This window comes from Salmo trutta, chromosome 35, assembly GCF_901001165.1.
Source record: "Salmo trutta chromosome 35, fSalTru1.1, whole genome shotgun sequence".
Lineage (NCBI taxonomy): Eukaryota > Metazoa > Chordata > Actinopteri > Salmoniformes > Salmonidae > Salmo > Salmo trutta.
Window position 1 is genome coordinate 32,856,102 of NC_042991.1, and position 24,748 is coordinate 32,880,849.

Here is a 24,748-nt window from a genome sequence, read left to right on the forward strand (position 1 = left end):
AACTCATTCTGATTGGCTGGGCCTGGCTCCCCAGTGGGTTGGCCTATGCCCTCCCAGGACCACCCAGGGCTGCGCACCTGCCCAGTCATGTGAAATCCATAGATTAGGGCCTAATGAATGTATTTCAATTGACTGATTTCCTTATATGACCTGTAACTCAGTAAAACAGTTTAAATTGTTAGATGCTGCGTTTATATATTTTTGTGCAGTATAGATCTACAGTACAGTAGATTGAGACATGATTATCCAGATCACTGAAAGCAGTAGGCATTCTATTTCCAGTCCCATGTAGCTTTAATGCCTTTTCCGTGTCAATGATGTCTAGTGAGTAATATAACAATGAAGGTACTTTCTGCAATAGAGACAAATATGGATATACTGTATATATAAAAAGGTTAGTTTTATTGTCATAACATCTATTTATTTTGCAAGAGAGAATACTTCAGAAGGTTATATTTAGAAAGTGACTTGTAAAGTCAACACGCATTCACGTTAGGTGTCCCACGCGAGAATAAAATCCACAACAGTTGAAGTTGAAAATAAACTCAGGCAGACAGAGGCTGGTCATTTTGAAGGTGTTTTAATGGAGACACTGGTTAACCTTACCCAGGGACGAATGAGTTAACGTTACTTCCACAGCTCCCGTCTCATAGCCCAGACAAAAACAGAAAAGGGGAAGTATATCATTATACAGCTGTTGCCAAACTGAGGTACATTATTTACATTCCAGAAAAAAATTCAAATAGTGCCAATGTTTATATGAGGATGGGAGTGAATACTGGAGGCCTGAAAACAGCCATGGTTGAACTTTGAACTTTTGTGTCCCAGGAATGGCCGACCGCATCTGACTCGGCCCGTGGGCCCGGGTGGGCGGGACCAGATAGCGGGGGGCATTTCAGTAACATCTGAGAAGAGAACCGTAAAAAAAAAAAAAAAATGGAACATCATAGGAAAACACCCTAAATATTCATATACGCCAGGAAGGAAAATCTTCCCTATTTCTCTGCGAATACTTTTTTTTGTAGCGAATGAATCAAAGTCTCATGATACTTGGCAACATTCCCCTGTTTTGAAGCAGGGGTCTGCCAAAGTGCGTTGTCGTGGCGCCAGCCTCCTCCAGACCCTGCTCTCTGGGGTGGGTGAACCCATACAGCAGGGGCTTGACCAGCTGAGTCCATACATTGCATTTATACTGTAACCACACAGATGAACACTGATGATCAACGGCTTCAAATCATAGAATGAAAGTCTGTGTGTATGTGTAGAGGTTGGTTAAGTAAATGGGAGAGAGCGCAATTGACTGTCAAAATCAGTTTGACAGTGCTAACAATAATAGTCACTTGTGCAATTAGCTAGGCTATCCAACCAGTCATATCTGGCAGCCCTATTAGCAAGCCTATCTATTCCAACCAGTCATATCTGGCAGCCATATTATCAAGGCTATTCAACCAGTCATATCTGGCAGGCATATTCTCCTAGCAAGAGGAATTCTGGGTACTAGTAACAGTGGGAGGGGGTCAGTTTTTGTGTTCCTCCTCCACTTCTCTCCCTCCCTTGTATGAGTTTAAACTCCCATTTGAGAGGTATTTTCCAGAGCCACAAAGGAGACAATGCAACAGTGCATTCATCAATAAAACAAGACCCAAACAACATGTCAATGTCAGAACAACGTTCCCGACAGCTCAAGACCACCTGTTACATCATCAATAATAATAATAATATTAATAATAAGGATAATGCTCCAAAGACACAGGAAATTATTGCCTAAAGCTATACATCGTTTTCAATACATACTTTGTAAGTGTCTTGGAGGAAATCCATAATAGATCTGCTACTTAAGGTGTTTTTAATAACGACTGTACAGCTCGTTCAGATTCGACTTGACTCAAGTCCATTTCAAAATGGTTTCCTTCCCCATATTACGTTGCTTTAGTCAATTTTGAACTGCGATATTTTACCTGCGTGGTAAACACTTTCCCCCCCTCATATCTCTAAGGACCTACAATTTGAGTTCGTTGGCAATTTTGGACGCTATGTTCTTGAAGGCGATGGACGTGCCCGAGATCCGCTTGAAGCGCACGCCGTTGAGCGAGAGGCGCGGTAGCTTGCACACCTCCATCTCCCACTGGACCAGGCTCTCAGCGTGGCCGTCTCCATGCACGCACAGCAGCAGGAAACGCTCGCGCTGCTCGTAGTCGCAGTTGTTGGCATCCAGCACCTTGCGGATCTCGCGCATCATGTCGTGGGGCTCCATGGACGATGTAGTCTTCATGCTCCAGGTGAAGCGGAGGGAGCGCGGCTTGGTGTCCTTGAGGTGTTGGCCGTGAGGGGGCTGAGGATGCTGCTGGAGCTGCTGCTGGTCCTCCTTCTGATCACCTGACATGTTGCGACTGCCGGGAGGGAAGAGGAGAGGAGAAGGGAAGAGGAGGAGGTGAGAGAGGAGAGGAGGGGGAGCACGGAGGACAGGGGAGAGGAGGAGAGAGGAGAGTTAGTTAGAGATGTGGTAATGGGAGATGGAGGGTGAGTGTGGTTGGGGGATGGTGGGTGAGTGGGGGATGGAGGGTGAGTGTGGGTGGGGGACGGAGGGTGAGTGTGGGTATGTGTAGTTAGAGGAGTGTGTCTCGGCAGAAGTGAGTTTTACATGAACGCATCAGAGTGACTGAATATGTAACAAGATCAAATGTGTGTACTGGGTCACCCTGTTCAGACATGTCTGCCTGTGAAGATCTGACAGGGTACAACATCATAGAGACAACACAAGGAGTCAGTGCTGACAGATTCTCAAGTCATTTTAACATCATTCATGCATTTACACCCCACCTCCATGCAGGGGCGCTCTTGTGTTCTTTTAACAGGCAGTCATGCAGCAAACACACAAAACAATATAATTTCACATTACATCTAGCGACAGGCACAAGACAATGCAGACTTCAGTTCTGCATGCAGGCAAGGCAAACGATATTTACATTCGCAACTACCCAAAACAATTACAACACATTGGGAAGAGCATTATCTTCAACCAGAACAGTTCAAAATGGACAAGGTAATGCCATGGACTAAAATTCTAATCTGTTGCCATTACCGCGAGTTTCATCACAAGATGTCAGCGAGAAAAAAAAGGAGTGAAAAATGTAGGGAGAGTCAGAGTTGTCCTCTGCTGGACTCCTATCCACACTGCAGGTGAGAAAGTGTACTTTGAGTAATAAAGGTCCTATGGAAGCCTGTTGACTGTATGTCTACACAGATAAAAGTGTACACCTTCAGAACTGTGTGTAGCTGAAGAGATAAGAGTAATCTATCTGATCCTGATAATCCCTAGTCTCGCCTGGAGTGGAGACCCAGCGTGTCTAAGCAGAGGGCTGGGTTGACTGTACAGATAAATAAAGGTTAAATAAAAACATTTAATAAAAAAGACATGGGGTTGTGGGTGAGATGGAAGTAAACACAGAGGACTTTAGGTATCTCATCTCACCTTGAGCTCTCCAACCTCCCGTTTCTCTCAAACTCTGCCGGGCCTCTTGGATATGGGAGTGGGGGGGCATGATAGAACAGATAGAAAGAGAGAAGAAAGGGAAAGGAAATCAGATCTTACATTCCAGTTAAAAAGGGAGCGGATCAAAAGTACTGATATAGCAGGTGAGGAAAAAAGGGAGCGGATCAAAAGTACTGATATAGCAGGTGAGGAAAAAAGGGAGCGGATCAAAAGTACTGATATAGCAGGTGGGGAAAAAAAGCTTTTTAATTTGAGATATTAAGAAAGGAGAGCGAGAGAGATGAAAACAGACCAGAAAATATTCTGTGTTGACAGTGTTAACCTCTGTCTACACCAGGACCATTCCTATTGACAGGTCTGGTAGCCGGACATGTCACACCACCAGTAGAACTATAAGACTAACAGCAGAGAAGTTCTGTAAGGTGTGATGAAACAAAAGCACCTCGTCAGATGCTGTGTGTCAGTGTTGAACTTCCTGTTGGCATGCAGCTCTATTACCATCTACATTCTCGGTCCTTTTATAGAGGAGTTTGGTCGAGGGTTGCAGGCAGCAGTGTGTGTATTCAGATGCAAAAGATGCAAGACATATTAAAGATACAAAGAAACGACTTCAAGGAATATTCACACAATCAAGTGCAGATCGACGTAAACCCCCACACACACCAAACCCTCGTACACAGACAGAGACACACACACCAAACCCTCGTACACAGACAGAGACACACACACCAAACCCTCGTACACAGACAGACACACACACACTCTCGTACACAGGCAGACACACACACACACACACACACACACACACACACGCACTCTCATACAGACAGACACACACACACACAGAGACACACACACACACACACACAGACAGACACACACACACACAGACAGACACACACACACAGAGACACACACACACACACTCTCGTACACAGAAAAACAAACATCTAAGAGGATTCAGTTGGAGTCATGCAGATGGAGTGCTGGACCTAGTTAGCTGTGTGAGAAAAGACAAGGAAAAAGAGAGAGTGAGAGAGGAGGGTTTGTTTGATGCTTAGACAGAAGGAGCTCTATCTCTGTGTAAAGATGACGTCACGCTGCTTGCTTAGTGAGTACCACTTCCTCACGATTTGGCCCAACGGCGTGAACTCGTGACCCCTGCCTTGCTAGCACACGTCACCACTCTCCTGAAAAGTCTTACCAATCGGCGCCATGTGAAAAGCTAGCTATTTGCTCAGGTACGTGGGTACATTTCAGGCTGAGGACTACATTTCACACATTCCATATGGGCTGGATGGACTGGAGTCCCCCTGAAGAGAGGCAGGACACTAGAACTGGTGGAGTCCCCCTGAAGAGAGGCAGGACACTAGAACTGGTGGAGACCCCCTGAAGAGAGGCAGGACACTAGAAATGGTTGTTAATAGAGCTAGACTGCAGTGAACTGCAGAGCTTCAAAAGGCCCATTGGAACTGATTCTAAGAGTTACTACTCTGTGTGTCTGTCTGGAACTGACTATTTCCCTATAGCCCAGTATATCAGCATCTGTCCGTTCCATCTGTATCTGTGATTCAGTATAATATAAGAGTGAGTGGACAAATGCAAAGCAAGTCACATGTTCTATCATCTACCAGTTCTAGGATAGGGGCTGGGCTATCATCTACCAGTTCTAGGATAGGGGCTGGCCTATCATCTACCAGTTCTAGGATAGGGGCTGGCCTATCATCTACCAGTTCTAGGATAGGGGCTGGCCTATCATCTACCAGTTCTAGGATAGGGGCTGGGCTATCATCTACCAGTTCTAGGATAGGGGCTGGCCTATCATCTACCAGTTCTAGGATAGGGGCTGGGCTATCATCTACCAGTTCTAGGATTGGGGCTGGCCTATCATCTACCAGTTCTAGGATTGGGGCTGGGCTATCATCTACCAGTTCTAGGATAGGGGCTGGGCTATCATCTACCAGTTCTAGGATAGGGGCTGGGCTATCATCTACCAGTTCTAGGATAGGGGCTGGGCTATCATCTACCAGTTCTAGGATTGGGGCTGGGCTATCATCTACCAGTTCTAGGATTGGGGCTGGGCTATCATCTACCAGTTCTAGGATTGGGGCTGGCCTATCATCTACCAGTTCTAGGATTGGGGCTGGGCTATCATCTACCAATTCTAGGATAGGGGCTGGGCTATCATCTACTAGTTCTAGGATAGGGGCTGGGCTATCATCTACCAGTTCTAGGATTGGGGCTGGCCTATCATCTACCAGTTCTAGGATTGGGGCTGGGCTATCATCTACCAGTTCTAGGATAGGGGCTGGGCTATCATCTACCAGTTCTAGGATAGGGGCTGGGCTATCATCTACCAGTTCTAGGATAGGGGCTGGGCTATCATCTACCAGTTCTAGGATAGGGGCTGGGCTATCATCTACCAGTTCTAGGATAGGGGCTGGGCTATCATCTAGCAAGTCAAGGAGAAATTGAGGGATAAGTTGCTTAGCCAGGTGGATAAGGGATGGGCCTCTAGCTAGCTAATCAAGGAAAAATTGAAGGACAAGTTCCATAGCTTGGCAAGGATAGCTTTCAGGGACACCAATGCGAGAAGAGAGAGAGGACGATGGGGAGGAATTCTCTACAGTCTGGGGGATTTGGTACCTGAACTTCGTCCTGCAACGAAACATCTCTCAATCATCATCTCCAACGGCAGCCACATTTAGAGCCCAGTAGGGTACCCTAAATTACACAACCAAGAAGTTTGTTACCTTGTCCAAAAAGAAAAATGAAGAGCTTTCTGAAATAAAAAATACAGTGTGTCCCTTGCGTCCGAGATGAAAGGTAAAAAAGTACAGGCTAGCCCATAAAATGCTTCTACTAAAGAATGTTCTTTTCAGTAGGATTACAAATGTTAAAATACATTTTTTTTTGTCAAAATGTATTTCCATAGGGCTTACAACTGACCCCTTGGGGTACCCCTAAACTAATTGATTCATAAAGTGTGGCAACATCTTCATAAAAATAATAAAAGCCTTGTCACCAAAAGTGAGGGTTCCTGCCTGAATACCATCATGCTAGCTGCTGCCAAATTAGAAAATGGCTACCACCAACTTGTATGCATTTGATGTACAGTCGTGAAGGCATTGTATGGTACAGTAGTTGCGCAGACATATGCACATGTAAAACCAACACAAGACTTACCTTCAACAATAAATAAACATTTGTCAAGCATTCCCATTAGTGATTGTGCACAGACCAGCTCAGTAGAGAGCCATGCATGGGTGATTAGTAGAGTCTGTAGACGAGTTAAACTCAAAAGACCGATAAGAATACATAAAAGGTCTTAGACATACATGCTCAATTGTACTGTGATTAGGGCTCATGGAGCCAAGAGGTCAGTCAGTTTCAGGCATTTTAATAAAGCTGTTTGTCCACACAGGGTTAAAAAGTTCATTACACAGTTTACCAATTAGTTAAGTATTTCTGATTAATGGCACACCAAGCCAATTGGTGGGGTCGTCCTACCTTTTGGTAAACCTGAATGACTTGTTTCTATAAAAAAATAAAGAAAGAAATGTACCAAGTCAAAAGTTGTACTAAGAATTCTTTATATTTTTCAAGAATCAAATTAGAAAATCGTTTGACATTTCAATTTTTTTTTTGGGGGGGGGCAGCATAATAAAGATCAGTTGCTGAGACATCTCTTGTCTGAGCTTGGCTGCTAGCATCTGTTACTGGCAGATTGCAGACAGCTTGGATAATGGGTAATAGCAGCTTCCCTAGAAAAGAGTATTATTATAGAGCTAAGGTGGTCAAATCTGGTCCAAGAAAAACCTGAACAGCAGCTATGGAAAGGATAAAGTTGTGAGAAAAAAAAAACATTAAAACGAATGCATTAAAGAATACTTGAATGTTAAATGACTTTTCAGATTAAACTTGAGGGTCTTTATCAGTCTAATGAATAAAAAGCCCCAAAAAGTAATGAAGCCATTTTGCATATGACAGAGCATTGTGACATAATCCAAATATAATTCTGGCTAAAATGTAGAACAACCTGGAGTTAATATTAATTCTGAGATTGAAATTCTTTTGATAAGTAAGAATAGTCTTCTATCTATGACTATATCTGTCTGACAGAATTATATCCCCGCCCCAAAAAACAGATGCTGCCTTTATTAATTATAATTCTGATAGAAATGTAAAGCAGCATTGTTAGATTTTGTCCAAGGAGTGGGGTGAAAATGTATAAACAAATGTGCAGGACTTCAAAGAGAAGTGAGAGATATCAAACATATTGACATTTAGAGTTAAAGCAGTGTCCAGTTAGTTCCACTGAATCCAAGGATAGACCTTTGAGGGAATGGTGTGACTGCACTGAACTCAGACTGTACGGTAATGTAAAGGGGTTTCTGAGGTGAGAGAAATATACCTTTAAATTATGACTGGGCGATATAGACAATAATTTATCACATTTTATCATGTCTAATTATTACGATAATGATGTGAAGGAGGATATTATATCCACATAAATAGAGCTCGCGAACTTGTAGTCTTAAAAAAGCTTAGGAGATCTTCTACATTTTGTTCTATGAGATAATATCAGTCAGTTAACATGACCTTTATGAATTAAGAAGACCTTATGTGCATTTTATTGGGCTCCCGAGTGGCACAGCAGTCTAAGGCACTGCATCTCAGTGCTAGAGGCTTCACTACAGACCATGGTTTGATTTCTAGGCTGTACCACAACCGGCTGTGATTGAGAGTCCCATAGGGCGGCGCACAATTGGCCCAGTGTCGTCCGGGTTAGGCCGTCATTGTAAATAAGAATTTATACTTAACTGACTTGCGTATTTGGGGCGGCAGGTAGCCTAGTGGTTAGAGCGTTGGACTAGTAACCGAAAGGTTGCAAGATCGAATCCCATAGCTGACAAGGTAAAAATCTGTCGTTCTGCCCCTGAACAAGGCACTGTTACTAGGCCATCATTGAAAATAATAATTTGTTCTTAACTGACTTGCCTAGTTAAATGAAGGTACAAAAATAAAATACAGGTTAAAGAAAATAAATGACAAATGCTTCGAAATTCACCAAAAATTACGTTAGCTGATACGTTAGCAGATTATCTCATAGAACAAAACGTACAAGATCTCCTAAGCCAAATGTTCTGTGTATCCAAAAACCCTACAAAAAAGCCTTTGATGAATGAACCATGGCAGAGTTAACACCATTACTATTGTTCCTTATTAAAGAATGACGAGTGAAATAGGGTATGGATAAATTCATATTATACAGGCTAGTGAACAAACCAAACTACAGATCTCAAACCCCAGTGCTGAAAACTGCATACCGTGGTTTGTTCCGATTGTTTCGGGGATACCGTGTGCGGCTTTGGCTTACCTGCGCGTGAGCTTGGAGGTGAGTTTGGTGAAGAGGTTGGTGGTGCCTCGGCTGCGGGACTGCGAGAGGGGCGTGGCGTCATGCGACAGCGTGGGTGAGGCCGGCGGGCCGTTGTAGGTGGCCGTGCGACGCTCCCGCAGCTGGCCGCCGTGGAAGGTGCTGCGGCTGGCCGTGCCGCGGGGGAAACGCAGCCGGTCGGGGGGCGTGGCGCTGCTGCTGATGCTGTGGGTGGAGGAGCCACCGGGGTTCCGCTGGCCAGACGTCGTCGACGTGCTGGGGAGGAAACGTGGGTGGAGGAAAGGGAAATTAAGAGTCAAGACCACACATTTTAGCCTGGGTCACAGCCTGTTTTCTGCGCAAGCCAAAGAGTTGGCTAAAGCAGACAAGGTTCCAGGTTATTCACATTCAAGAGGGGACACCATCACCCTGTCCTGTGAACGAGTACTGAAACTACCTGAAACAATACCATTTCACATCTCTTACCTGAAAGAGCAGCGGATGTAAACTCGGATGGTTTTGGTTAGCTACGACTTTATCAACCACATCATGATGAAACACTTGTTTTATTGTTTAGTTGACTAAAGAGTTAAAGGGAACCTAAACAGAGTTTTTAGGACATTCGGGCCAATTACCTTAATGCGGCTACTCATCTTTGCTACATTAGGGATTTTGTTTGTCAGGTGAGATTTGGCTAGCACTACTTTGGACCAAAGACACTGGGGTAAGTTAGTGGGAAGAGAGAGGACACAATCCTTCTCTGTGTTATTAAGACACAAACCTTTACCAGAGGTAACAGCCATTGGTGGAGATGCTTTGGGGGTGGAGCTAACGGAATGAGAAGAGGGCAGATACACGGGATGAGTGTTGGGGAAGGAAATGTTCAGATTGGTCAGAGGGCGTTAGAGAGAAAAAGTGGGGACAGAGACGGGGATGGAAAATCGAGGTTAGAGAAACGAGCAGACAGACATAACGTGGCCCTTGGGAAGAGGAGGCCCCCTGGTCGAACCCCTGGGAGGCAGGGTGGGAAGCCCCTTACTTAGGCCTGAAGAAGTCGCCATCGGTAGGTGGCAGCGTTTGGCGGCAGGTGTGGCCCGAAGCCGACAGTGACGCGGCCTTCTGGTGGCGCAGACGGACCGAGGCTGAGGAGACGGTGAGGGCCTTGGCGTAGGCAGAGGGGCTAGTGGCACAGGCCGCCGACATTTCACTCATGCTGCCCCCCGGAGGACAGGAGGTGAAGTGTGGCGAAAAAGGCCACAGGGCCAAAGCAAAAAAAAGTGGGTTTTAATAAAGCATTGAGGGCATAAAAAGAGTCAAACGTCATAAGATAAAGAAAGGACAGAAGAGGAAGCAATGCTTTCTGTCCAGGCTCTCTTCAATGAATGTACTGTAGCAGCAGTGTGGTATAGATAGTTAGACAAGCAGAAGTTGAAGGGAGCCTTCTTGGCAGTGGTGACTGTCTCTGTACTGGTTTGCACTGGATGGTCAAAGGGTGTGGATTGTGGACTGCATATGAGTGTCTATCAATCTGCTGTGTCCCCCCTCAGTCCTTGATACATATTGGTTTTATTTATAATTGAGGGGAACTGGATCAGTGTATCGCATGGTTGCATTGCACTAATTTCCTTTGTGAATGTCGTGAATGAATCATTCAAAAAGCAATCTTGGTGACAAATCTGAGCACTCAAATCGAATTGCCATAGTAACACAAGTCACCTTGTAAAACAAAATGAGCGCTTCTTAGTGTACAAGTGTAACTACCTCCCTGTTCAACTACATTTTCTTATGTTTGGTGCCTAATGAACAACTCCGACAGAGAGAGAAAGACCGACCGAGGTCGACCGAGGTCACAGAACATTTTAAACCCTCTTGTAACCATGTGTATAAATTCAAACACATACTGAACACCAACATTCCAAGCACTTTTCGTCCTTAAGATTCTCTTGGCATAGTCTATTTTAATCTCAACAAATTTCTTAGATTTGTTATCAGAACACTTCAACAAGTAACCCGCCTCTACTCTCCGTTCTATTGGCAAACAATCACTGGAGAGTAAACTCGACAAGCTTCATTCGAGACTATCCTATCAATGTGATCTGAAGAACTGTAATATCCTATTTTTCTCAGAGTCGTGGCTGAACAAGGACATGGGTAATATCAATCTAGCTGGGGATTTTTTTATACATCGGCAGGACAGAACGGCAACGTCGGGCAAACTCAGAGGGAAAGTGGTGTGTGTCTCTTTGTTAACAACAGCTGATGCGCAATCTCTAATATAAAGGACTTTGAGGTTCTGCTAGCCGGAGTTTGAATACCTCATAATAAGCTGTAGACCATACTATACTGAACAAAAATATAAACGCAACATGTAAAGTGTTGGTTCCATGTTTCATGAGCTGAAATTAAATATTTCCAAAATGTTCCATACACAGAAAAAGCTAATTACTCTCAAATTCTGTGAACAAATTTGTTTACACCCCTGTTTGTGAGCATTTCTCCTTTGTCATGATAATCCATCCACCTGACAGGTGTGGCATATCAATAAGCTGATTAAACAGCATGATGATTATTACACAGCTGCATCTTGTGCTGGTGACAAAAGACCCCTAAAATGTTCAGTTTTGTCACACAACACAATGCCACAGTTTCGATGGAGCGTGCAATTGGCATGCTGAGTGCAGGAATAGACACCAGAGCTGTTGCCAGATAATTGAATGTTCATTTCTCTACCATAAGCCGCATCCAACATAATTTTTGAGAATTTGTCAGTACGTCCAACCAGCCTCACAACCACAGATCATGTGTATGGTGTTGTGTGGGCGAGCGGTTTGCTGATGTCAATGTTGTGAACAGAGTGCCCCATGATGGCGGTGGGGTTATGGTATGGGCAGGCATAAGCTACGGACAACAAACACAAATTCATTTTATTGATGGTAATTTCAATGCTCAGAGATACCATGACTAGATCCTAAGGCCCATTGTTATGCCATTCATCCGCCTCCATCATCTCATGTTTCAGCATGATAATGCACTGCCCCATGTTGCAAGGATCTGTACACAATTCCTGGAAGCTGAAATCCCAGTTCTTCCATGGCCTCCATACTCACCAGACATGTCACCCATTGAGCATGTTTGGGATGCTCAGGATCTACGTGTACGACAGCGTGTGCCAAATCTCGCCAATATCCAGCAACTTCGCACAGCCATTGAAGAGGAGTGGGACAACATTTCACAGCCCACAATCAACAGCCTGATCAAATATATGCGAAAGAGATGTGTCGCGCTGCATGAGGTAAATGGTGGTCACACCAGATACTGACTGGTTTGTGATCCATGCCCCTATCTTTTTTGTAAAGGTATCTGTGACCAACAGAGGCATATCTGTATTCCCAGCAATGTGAAATACATAGATTAGGGCCTAATGAATTTAATTCAATTGACTGATTTCCTGACATGAACTGTAACTCAGTAAAATCTTTGAAATTGTTGCATGTTGCGTTCAACTTTTTGTTCAAAATATTTACCAACAGAGTTTTCATCTATATTTTTCGTAGCTGTCTACTTACCACCACAAACCGATGCTGGCACTAAGACCGCAATTAACGAGCTTTATAGGGCCATAAGCAAACAAGAAAATGCTCACCCAGAGGCGGCGCTCCTAGTAGCCAGTGATTTTAATGCAGGAAAACGTAAATTTGTTTTAACTCATTTCTACCAATATGTCACCTGTGCATCTAGAGGCGAAAAAACTCTAGATCACCTTTACTCCAAACACAGAGATGCTTACAAAGCTCTCACTTGCCCTCCATTTGGAAAATCTGACCATAACTCTACCCTCCTGATTCCGGTCTATAAGCAAAAACTCAAACAGGAAGTACCAGTGATGCTCTTAATACAAAAGTGGTCCGATGAAGCGGATGCTAAGCTACAGGACTGTTTCGCTAGTACAGACTGGAATATGTTCCGGGATTCTTCTGATGGCATTGAGGAGTTTACCACATCAGTCACCGGCTTCATTAATAAGTGCATTGACAACGACGACATCCCCACAGTGACCGTACGTACATATCTCAACCAGAAGCCATGGATTACAGGCAACATCCGCACTGAGCTAAAGGCTAGAGCTGCCACTTTCAAGGAGCGGGACACTAATACGGACGCTTATAAGAAATAAAACATGGAAAGCATCAATACAGGACTAAGATCGAATCCTACTACATCTGCTCTGACGCTCGTCGGATGTGGCAGGGCTTGCAAACTATCCCGGATTACAAAGGGAAAACCAGCCGCGAGCTTGCCAGTGACGCGAGCCTACCAGACGAGCTAAATGCCTTCAAATGCTCGCTTCGAGGCTAGCAACACCGAACCATGCTTGAGCGCACCTGCTTTTCTGGATGACTGTGTGATCAAGCTCTCCATAGCCGATGTGAGTAAGACCTTTAAACAGGTTAACATTCACAAGGCCGCAGGGCCAGACGGATTACCAGGATGCGTACTCAGCTGTAAAGTGTCTTCACTGCCATTTTTAACCTCTTTCTGACCCTGTAATACCTACATGTTTCAAGCAGACCACCAAGCTCAGCGTGCAACAATATAGTGCCCTTCAAGCTCATCACTAAGCTGACCCTGAACACCTCCCTCTGCTGAATCCTGGACTTTCTGACAGACCGCCCCCAGCTGGTGAGGGTAGGCAACAACGCCTCCGCCACGCTGACCCTCAACACAGGGGCCCCTCAAGGGTGCGTGCTTAGTCCCCTCCTATATTCCCTGTTCACCCACGACTACGTGGCCAAGCACGACTCCAACACCGTCCTTAAGTTTGCAGACGACACAACGGTGCTAGGCCTGATCACTGACAACGATGAGACAGCCTATAGGGAGGAGGTCAGAGACCTGGCAGTGTAGTACCAGGACAACAACCTCTCCCTCAATGTCAGCAAGACAAGCAAGCTAATTATGGACTACAGGAAACGGGGGGGCAAAGCACGGGGCTGTAGTGGAGCGGGTCGAGAGCTTCAAGTTCCTCAGTGTGCACATCACAAAAAATTGACTCCAGAACAGTCATAGACTGTTCACTCTGCTACTGCATGGCAAGCGGTAAAAGAGCGCCAAGTCTGGAACCAAAAGGCTCCTGAACAGCTTCGACCCCCAAGCCATAAGACAGCTGAACAGTTAATCAAACGGCCACGCTGACTATTTGTACTGACTCTCTTGCACCGGCTCTATGCACACTCACCCACACACTTACACATACTACACTGACACTGCAACACACACGCACTACATGCTGTATGCTCACACACACATAGACGCCACACACACACACACACTTTAACACTCTTCACATACCCTGCTGCTACTCTGTTTATTATCTACTCTGATTACCTAGTCACTTTTACCCCTGCCTACATGTACATATATCAACTACCTCAACTGCCTTGTACCCCTGCATATTGACTCGGTACCGGTACCCCTTGTATTTAGCCTCGTTATTGTTATTTCATTGTGTTAGTATTTCCATTCAAATGTTTCAGCTAATTTGTCTTACTTTTTAACTCTGCATTGTTGGGAAAGGGCTCGTAAGCATTTCACAGTAAAGTCTACACTTGTTGTATTCGGCGCATGTGATAAATACCATTTTATTTATTCATTTTTATCTCTTGTATTTTCGAACAGTTAGGTTGTGCCGTTCACATGTGTTTTAAAAATAAAATCGGACACAACTACTCTGTTCCAATTATGATAGAGTCCTTTCAAATAGGCAAATGATTCAAGGTAAATATACAGTGTAGTTTCTATTGAGCTGGACATTAATAGGTCCCAATGTAGCATCTCTGTGATTCCAAACCAATGGGTTTTTTGACCATGGCTATTTCACAGAGAAAACACTGTGTGTATAATGATGATGAACGGGGCCTTCCTCTAGTAAAACAACAACCTTAACTAGAACATCATTTTCAAGGCCTAAATTTTGTACAGGGTGGTGTATGTAGCTGCTGCAGGCTACAGTGTTTCTGTGAAAGTGTGAAAAGATGGGGGGGTGCATTTTTAAGAGTGTGTGGGTGTGTGTGTGTGTTTAGAAGACCAGGAGGGACAACGGGACAGACAGAGTCTCACCTGTTTTCTTTTCCGTTCTGGATGACAGAGTGGCGGTCCGAGGCGTTCCTCTCGCTACACACATACGTGTTCCTCCTTCTCATGCCCCCTGATGTGGAGTTAGTCTGGAGGGGGAGAGAGAGAGAGGGTGATGAAAGGAGGGAGAGAGTGTGATGAAAGGAGGGAGAGAGTGAAAGAAAGAGGGTGATGAAAGGAGTGAGAAAGAGAGAGAGGGTGATGAAAGGAGGGAGAGAGTGAAAGAGAGAGTGTGAAAGAGAGAGGGAGTGAAAGGAGAGAGAGTGAAAGAGAGAGAGTGAAAGAGAGAGTGAAAGAGAGAGAGAGCATGAAAGCGAGAGAGCGTGAAAGAGAGTGATGAAAGAGAGAGAGTGATGAAAGAGAGGGTGATGAAAGAGAGGGTGATGAAAGAGAGAGATTGAAAGGAGAGAGAGAGTGAAAGGAGAGAGAGAGTGAAAGGAGAGAGAGTGAAAGGAGAGAGAGTGAAAGGAGAGAGGGAGTGAAAGGAGAGGGAGTGAAAGGAGAGGGAGTGAAAGGAGAGAGAGTGAAAGGAGAGAGAGAGTGAAAGGAGAGAGAGAGTGAAAGGAGAGAGAGAGTGAAAGGAGAGAGAGTGAAAGGAGAGGGAGTGAAAGGAGAGAGAGTGAAAGGAGAGAGAGTGAAAGGAGAGAGAGAGTGAAAGGAGAGAGGGAGTGAAAGGAGAGAGGGAGCGAGTGATGAAAGAGAGAGTGAAAGAGAGGGTGATGAAAGAGAGAGAGTGATGAAAGAGAGAGAGTGAAAGGAGAGAGAGAGAGCGAGTGATGAAAGAGAGAGTGAAAGAGAGGGTGATGAAAGAGAGAGTGATGAAAGAGAGAGTGATGAAAGAGAGAGTGATGAAAGAGAGGGTGATGAAAGAGAGAGGGTGATGAAAGAGAGAGTGATGAAAGAGAGAGAGTGAAAGGAGAGAGAGAGCGAGTGATGAAAGAGAGGGTGATGAAAGAGAGAGTGATGAAAGAGAGAGTGATGAAAGAGAGTGATGAAAGAGAGAGTGATGAAAGAGAGAGTGAAAGGAGAGAGAGAGAGTGATGAAAGAGAGAGTGATGAAAGAGAGAGTGATGAAAGAGAGTGATGAAAGAGAGAGTGATGAAAGAGAGAGTGAAAGGAGAGAGAGAGAGTGATGAAAGAGAGAGTGATGAAAGAGAGAGTGATGAAAGAGAGGAATTCATAACTGCAACCATGTTGCTGTTAATTTTTTTACAACAAGCTCGTTGTCACCATTGTGCTTTGGCGTGTCAATAGTTTCTTCAATTTAATTGCGAGAGAGAGAGGGTGAGGACGGAAGGTGAGACGTATAGTGTCAGACAGAGACAGAAAGAAAAATAAATAAATAAACCGAAGAAAGAAATGACAAGAGAAGATACTGCCCTGTGCTCTTGGGGACCTTTAATGCTGCAGACATTTTTTTGTACCCTTCCCCAGATCTGTGACTCGACACAATCCTGTCTCGGAGCTATACGGACAATTTCCTCGACCTCATGGCTTGATTATTGCTCTGACATGCACTGTCAACTCAATTGAATTTGAGCTCAATTTCGAGTCTCATAGCAAAGGGTCTGAATACTTATGTAAATAGGGTATTTCTGTTTTTTTTTATTTTTATACATTTGCAAAAATGTCTAAAAACCTGTTTTTGCTTTGTCATTATATGGTATTGTATGTAGATTGCATATTTTTTTAATTATATTTATTTAATCCAATAAGGCTGTAACTTAGCAAAATGTGGAAAAAGTCAAGGGGTCTGAATACTTTCCCAAGGCACTGTATTAGTATGATTAGTACACAGTGTATAGTTTTAGTAAGTAGAAGTCAAGACAGATTTTAGACACAGACATCAAGCCCAAAAAAACCCTGTGAGTGACTGAGTTTGTGTGTGTGTGTGAGTGGTTGGTGTGCGTATGCGTGTGTATACATATTCTGTGTACTCTCGGTGTACTCACGCTGGGTGTGGTGGAGCCCTTCTTGTGGTCGGGGATGTCGGCCTTGTTGGGGTTGTTGGCGTTACCCAATAGGGGACTGGCAGGGGCACCGCTGCCACCACGCCCGCCTGATGAAACAGACTTCCGTGGCTGGGCACCCCCATCCTCTTTGTGGTCGCCGTTGTCATCCGAGGTGGTCTGGCTCCTCTTGGGGTAGCCCACCGAGGGAATGGACGGACCGGCTGGATGGAGGGAGGGAGAGACACACATGGATGAGTGTGGAGTTACAATGGGAACTGTGGTGCATTGGATGTTCACATCGCTCTTCCTATATTAACACTTATCCCCCCTTTCCCTCCTTCATGACCCCCTTACTCCTCCTCCTTCTCAATGTCTCCCCTCCTCCTTCTCAATGTCTCCCCTCCTCCTTCTCCTCTCAATGTCTCCCCTCCTCCTTCTCCTCTCAATGTCTCCCCTCCTCCTTCTCCTCTCAGTGTCCTCCTCCTCCCCTGCGTCTCCCCTCCTTCTCCTGTGTCTCTTATCTCCCCCTTTCATGCATTCTTCCTCGCTCTCCCTCCTTCATCCTGTCCCACTTACATCCCCCTATCCTCCCCGCTCCATCTCCTCCCCCCCTCTCACCCTGGTCGCTGTAGCGTCTCTGTTTCTGTGTGCCGGAGATGGACCGCTGGGCCTTGAGGTGGGCCGGAGACTGGCCATTGTTGTTGTGCTCGCTGGCGGGCCGCGCCTTGGCCAGAGACAGGTTACTGCTAGAGCTGGAGTCACTGGCCTCCAACTAGGAAAGAGGGGGAGAGAAGAAATGTTTACAATTAAATCACACTGCAGATTAGAATGAGTTCTACTGTATTTTATGCACAGATCTGTGCCATTTTGTGACAAAAAGTCACTCAGTGTGTGTTTCTCAATATGCATACAACTGTGCATCAAACTCTCATGTGCCTTTATTCTCCGAGGACGTTCTTGTGTGGACGAGAGTGTGGAGAATGCATAAAAATGTACATATGAGAAGCAAGCTACTTTTACATGTACAAAACGACCTAAAACTAATGTTGTAATGCAATGTAGATAGGCCAAAGGTTAGCTACGAATTCTTTATGGCTAGCGAGCTAGCTACCAATTCTTTGTCAGTTAGCCTGCGCTCTACGCACACTACAGTGGGTATTATAGGCAGGTAGATATGCCAAAATGAACATAGTATGTATTTATTACTATATCAAGATGAAATATTCTAGTCAGGCAACATATGGAGACGTGAATGGGCAACAGTTCATTCCGAACACAGAGTTTATTTTCTCTTGCTTCAGCACTAAAACCGTCCGCCATCGTTTAAGAGATTTTTCATCATGTTTTACATGGTTGTGTTATATTACATCAACAATCCTGGGAATTTAGTTGAAGCTTGCATTGATGCACGCTTCGAAATGTGTACAGAGTACGTGTTCCATACTCCGACCATTGTGTGCTCCAGTTTGCGTGCTCAAAATGCGGTAGTATGCATATTGAGAAACACCCATTTTGTGTTGGATGGAACATTTTGAAAAATGCACTACATTTTTCTTGAATCTTCAACATAGGAATGCTACCAAAAATAATTTACAGAAACTAGTAACAAATGGATTCATCCATCATTCACCAAATTATATTTTAAGCATATGTTTTATTTTCAGTCTCCATCTCCACTGAATGAGGTTAACTGTAAGGATTTCTTCCCTAATAATAATAATGTAAAATTACAGAAAGACCTGTGTGAAGGCCAACTTACAGAGGAGGAACTTCGAGGCAATTAAATCCTTTCAGTGTGTAAAAACACCAGGACTTGATGATATACCAGTAGAGGTATATCAGACCTTTTGTACTCAAAGATATATTATTTGTACTCAAAGATAACATTTTAGCATGTTTAAACTACTCCTATAAAAATGGTAGACTTTCAGGTACTCAAGAGGGTCTGATTTCATTACTACTGAAACAGGACCCAGGTGGTAAGTATAATGATCCAGTCCATTTAAAAACCTGTAGGCCTCTTACACTTGGTGAAATGTGTAAGAGGCCTCCAGAAGATCCTGGTGAAATGTGTAAGAGGCCTTCAGAAGATCCTGGTGAAATGTGTAAGAGGCCTTCAGAAGATCCTGGTGAAATGTGTAAGACGCCTTCAGAAGATCCTGGTGAAATGTGTAAGAGGCCTTCAGAAAATCCTGGTGAAATGTGTAAGAGGCCTTCAGAAGATCCTGGTGAAATGTGTAAGAGGCCTTCAGAAGATCCTGGTGAAATGTGTAAGAGGCCTTCAGAAGATCCTGGTGAAATGTGTAAGAGGCCTTCAGAAAATCCTGGTGAAATGCATAGCACATAGAATAAAAAGGTTTTACCAGATATTGTTAATCCTGATCAGACAGACTTTTTACATGGACGATATAATGAAACATAAAAGATACTTGGTCTTCATAGCAGATTTTGAAAAATAAGAATTTGTTCTTAACTCAAACGATATTTACCTTTATTTAACTAGGCAAGTCAGTTAAGAACAAATTCTTATTTTCAATGACGGCCTAGGAACAGTGGGTTGACTTCCTTGTTCAGGGGCAGAACGACAGATTTGTACCTTGTCAGCTCGGGGATTTGATCTTGCAACTTTTCGGTTACTAGTCCAACGCTCTAACCACTATGCTACGCTGCCACCCCAAATAAATAATAAAGTACGACTAGAATTTATACATAAATGCCTGGACTACTTTAATTTTGGTGAATCTCTTATACAATGGGTTAAAGTTATGTACAGCAATCTCAGGTGAAAAATCGTATATAATGGTTACTACTCAAAAAGTATTGAGCTGTTAAGAGGAGAAAAACAAGGATGTCCTTTGTCTCCTTACAAATAGCAGTGTTTGGCGATTTGGAAAGCCATAGTCAATAAATCTATAATGTAATAATATTCATAGGAAAGGTTTTCATCTTTAGCTCACAATCTGTGGATAATATACGATTAGAAAGGTTCAAAATTCCTGTAAAACATCACAGCTCAATTAAAAAATATACTGCACATGGAAACCAAACGAGGGTGGTAGGAATAGGAAGGATGGGCTGAGGGTGGTTGAGGGGTGGGATTAAGAGCTCATGTTTGGTAATGTATTATTGTTATGTGATGTAAAGTGTGATATGTAAAATGTATGTATATGCAGAAAACAAATCTGTAAAAACAGATAAATATATTTGTGTCCTCAGAAGAGGATGGGTTAATAATAATAATAATAATATATATATATATATATATAATATATATATATATATATAAAAATTTCATTAAAAAAAGTAGACCTTAAAACTTCTTATGGCTCAAATCCCGTTAACAGGATCGATTTGACAACATCCGGTGAAATGGCAGAGCGCCAAATTCAAAAGAAATTATAAAAAATATTGAACTTTCATACATTCACAAGTGCAATACACCAAATTAAAGCTGAACTTCTTGTTTATCTAGCCAGTGTCAGATTTCAAAAAGGCTTTACGGCGAAAGCAAACAATGCTATTATGTGAGGACAGCACCCCATCAAACAACACAGACAATCATATTTCATCCCGCCAGGCGCAACACAAAACTCAGAAATAAGGATATAATTCATGCCTTAACCTTTGACGAGCTTCTTCTGTTGGCACTCCAATATGTCCCATAAACATCACAAATGGTCCTTTTGTTCGATTAATTCCGTCGTTATATATCTAAAATGTCCACTTATTTGGCACGTTTGATCCAGAAAAACACCGGTTCCAACTCGTGCAACATGACTACAAAATATCTCAAGTTACCTGTAATCTTTGTTCAAACATTTCAAACAACTTTCCTAATACAACTTTAGGTATTTTTTTACGTAGATAAAATTTAAGACAGGATAAACGGCGTTCAATACCAGAGGAAAACAAAGTGGAGCGTGCTTTTCAGGTCACGCGCCTCTATCAAACAGTACACTTCCCTCGAGCCTCATTCTGAACAGGGTTACTTCTTCATTACACAAAGGAAAAACATCAACCAATTTTTAAAGACTGTTGACATCCAGTGGAAGCGATAGGAACTGCAAGCAACTGCCTTAGAATTATGGATTCTCGATGAAAACCCATTGAAAAGAGAGTGACCTAAAAAAATAAAAAATCCTGGATGGTTTGTCCTTGGGGTTTCGCCTGCCAAGTAAGTTCTGTTATACTCACAGACATAATTCAAACAGTTTTAGAAACCTTAGAGTGTTTTCTATCCACATCTACCAATTATATGTATATCCTAGCTTCTGGGCCTGAATAGCAGGGAGAATACTTTGGGCACACTTTTCATCCGGACGTGAAAATAGCACCCTCAAGCAATAAGAAGTTAAAAGAAGAGACATTTTTAAAGTGCAAAAAAAGTGACGGCATCACCCAAACAGGCAATCACTTCAGGTACAGTATTTTGCATTTAATTGCACTTGTGCACTTGCCAGACAGAAACCAATGTCAGACAGAAACCAAGACCAAGAACTAATACATGCTAGAGCCAGCACTTTTGAACATGGTAATCTATGGCCAGGTCTGTCCTTACCTCTGTGGACTTCCTGCCCAGTAGCAGGTAGGTGGCGGTGATCTCATCGTACTTCATCCTGGTTAGAGACTCAGTCACCTCCTCCTGAGTGTAGCCCATCCCCACCATGATGTCTGCAGGAGAACAGGAGTGGGATAGGACAGCTGTTAGCATTAGACACCCAATAGGCTGCAGCCTGGGGTGGTCTAGCGGTTAGGGATGCTGCCTTCGAATCCAGCCCATACCCTTTTGACAAAAACCCTCTTTCAACTTTCCTGTCTCTCCCTTGTGGTTTATAACCAATAATTTAAAAGAAAAACATGCAAGAAAAAAACAACCACCATTGGCTGGGACTGTGTGAACATATATCCCCATTTCCTATTTGGAACCAAAATACTAGGCCGTGAGGGCAATGTGTTTGAATGGAATTTAATGAACTTAATTAATCCCACACGGGGAAATTGGATGTACAGCAACAACATACTCCTGCATACATCAGAGACAGAGAGAGAGAGAGAGAGAGAGAGCACTGATGGCTGGTGAAACAACAACTCATTCTCTCCATCATCAGTGCTGAGTGAGGGCATGGTAGTTGCAGATCAATGCTGGCATCAACAGGTATGGGGTGAGGTGGAGCGGGGTGCGAGTGGAAACAACAAGGCCTGCCAGACTGTATCGACTCCTGGATCTGTGAGTGTGTGTGTGTGCATCCATCTAGTATGTCTCAGTTCTGATTTTCAGTTTTTTATTATTTTAGCATTAACCAACCTTCCTCCTGAAGAGCTAGTGGACTTGCAGGCTTTTGCTCCAGCCCACCTTTAACACACCACATTCTACTAATCAGCGTCTCCTCAGGACCTTGACTAGTAGAATCAGTTGCGTTAGAGCAGGGCTGGGACAAAAGCCTGTATATTCAGCAACTCTCCATGAGGAGGCTGACCATTCCTGGTTTAAATAAAGTCATTATCTATATTCATAAGTATGGATACACTGTACATATGTAAAGATGGTCCCTGATTCGCTCCCTAACTCTTCCTGTTGATGTTTGCAAACCTATAAAGGTGGAAGCTCCACCACTACACTGTTTATTTACACCTATCCAAACCGTTCAGATCATTGAAGGGTTAGGGAGAGAAATAGGAGTGGCTGGTACACAGAGGAGTGCTTGAGTCAGTGTACCTATTCTCTTCTGGTCCGTGATGTCCGTTTCTGGTTCCACGAAGGGCTTCATCTCATCCTCCTCACAGCCCGCGTTTATCCACCGGTCCTTCATGATTTGCTAGGAGGGAGAAGGACAAACACGTTATAATTTCCACTCTACAGGCCCAATTTGATAACAGAGATGCAAAAATGACAAATGAACCCCTTGCCCCTGCGCCTATGAACTTCGAATCTGTATAGGATTAAAGGATTGGATAGGAACTATATAAGCAATATGTCAACGTAGGCTATATATTTATATAATATTATATGTCAATCTAGGCTACATATTTATATAATATATGTCAACGTAGGCTATAGATTTCTATAATATATGTCAACGTAGGCTACAGATTTATATAATATATGTCAACGTAGGCTACATATTTCTATAATATATGTCAACGTAGGCTACATATTTCTATAATATATGTCAATCTAGGCTACATATTTATATATGTCAACGTAGGCTACAGATCTATATAATATATGTCAACGTAGGCTATAGATTTCTATAATATATGTCAACGTAGGCTACAGATTTATATAATATATGTCAACCTAGGCTATACAGTATTAAGACCCCTTGACTTTTTCCACATTTTGTTACGTTAATGGATTCAATGGTTTTTTCCTCATCAATCTACACACAATACCCCATAATGACGAGGCAACAACAGGTTTTTAGAACATTTTGCAAATGTATAAAAAAAAAGAAAAAAAAGAAATATCACATTTACATAAGTATTTAGACACTTTACTCAGGACTTTGTTGAAGCACCTTTAGCAGCGACTACAGCCCAGAGTCTTCTTGGGTATGACGCTACAAGCTTGGCACATCTGTATTTGGGGAGTTTCTCCCATTCCTCTCTGCAGTTCCTCTCAAGCTCTGTCAGGTTGGATCGGGAGCATCGCTGCACAGCTATTTTCAGGTCTCTCCAGAGATCTTCGATCGGGTTCAAGTCCGGGCTCTGGCTAGGCCACTCAAGGACATTCAGAGACTTGTCCCAAAGTCATTCCTGCATTGTCTTGGCTGTGTGCTTAGGGTCTTTGTCCCATTGGAAGGTGAACCTTTGCCCCAGTCTGAGGTCCTGAGCGCTGTGGAGCAGGTTTTCGTCAAGGATCTCTCTGTACTTTGCTTCGTCCATTTTCCCTCGATTCTTACTAGTCTCCCAGTCCCTGCCAATGAAAAAGATCCCCACAGCATGATGCTGCCACCACCATGCTTCACCGTTGGGATGGTGCCAGGTTTCCTCCAGAGGTGACGCTTGGCATTCAGGCCAAAGAGTTCAATCTTGGTTTCATCAGAGCAGAGAATCTTGTGGTGCCTTTCGGCAAACTCCAAACGGGCTGTCATGTGCCTTTTACTGAGGAGTGGCTTCCGTCAGGCCATTCTACCATAAAGGCTGATTGGTGGAGTGCTGCAGATATGGTTGTTCTTCTTAAAGGTTCTCCCATCTCCACAGAGGAACTCTGGAGCTCTGTCAGAGTGACCATCGGGTTCTTGGTTACCTCCCTGACCAGGCCCTCCCCTGATTGCTCAGTTTGGCCGGGCAGCCAGCTCTAGGAAGAGTCTTGGTGGTTCCAAACTTCTTCCACTTAAGAATGATGGAGGCCACTGTGTTCTTGGGGACCTTCAATGCTGCAGACATTTTTTTGGTACCCTTCCCCAGATCTGTGCACAATCCTGTCTCGGAGCTCTACGGACAATTCCTTCGACCTCATGGATTGGTTTTTGCTCTGACATGCACTGTTAACTGTGGGACCTTATATAGACAGGTGTGTGTCTTTTCAAATCATGTCCAATCAATTGAATTTACCACAGGTGGACTCCAATCAAGTTGTAGAAACATCTCAAGGATGATCAATGTTAACAGGATGCACCTGAACTCAATTTCGAGTCTCATAGCAAAGAGTCTGAATACTTATGTAAATAAGTTCCGTTTTTTATTTTTAATACATCTGCAAGAATTTCTAAAAACCTGTTTTCGCTTTGTCATTATGGGGTATAGTGTGTAGATTGATGAGGGAAATCCATTTTAAGGCTGTAGTAACGA

General features: G+C 43.6%; 1 protein-coding gene across 8 annotated transcripts in view; it reads right to left on the reverse strand.

The window, feature by feature from the left end:
• Nucleotides 1-564: 564 nt before the first annotated feature.
• LOC115175105 (MAP/microtubule affinity-regulating kinase 3) overlaps nt 565-24,748 on the reverse strand; it is a 111,032-nt gene continuing 86,848 nt past the window's right edge. For 2 of the 8 annotated variants that reach the window (XM_029734290.1, XM_029734289.1), the window contains exons 10-18: nt 22,671-22,770; nt 21,513-21,625; nt 17,573-17,726; nt 16,955-17,175; nt 14,988-15,091; nt 8,874-9,146; nt 7,004-7,030; nt 3,473-3,517; nt 565-2,390 (exon numbers count right to left, since the gene is read on the reverse strand). In XM_029734290.1, coding sequence (XP_029590150.1) covers nt 2,000-2,390; nt 3,473-3,517; nt 7,004-7,030; nt 8,874-9,146; nt 14,988-15,091; nt 16,955-17,175; nt 17,573-17,726; nt 21,513-21,625; nt 22,671-22,770 — 1,428 coding nt within the window. In that variant the 3' untranslated portion in view covers nt 565-1,999. The remainder of the gene's footprint in view (nt 2,391-3,472; nt 3,518-7,003; nt 7,031-8,873; nt 9,147-14,987; nt 15,092-16,954; nt 17,176-17,572; nt 17,727-21,512; nt 21,626-22,670; nt 22,771-24,748) is intronic. The other 6 variants (XM_029734293.1, XM_029734291.1, XM_029734294.1 and 3 more) reach the window with 3 other exon arrangements.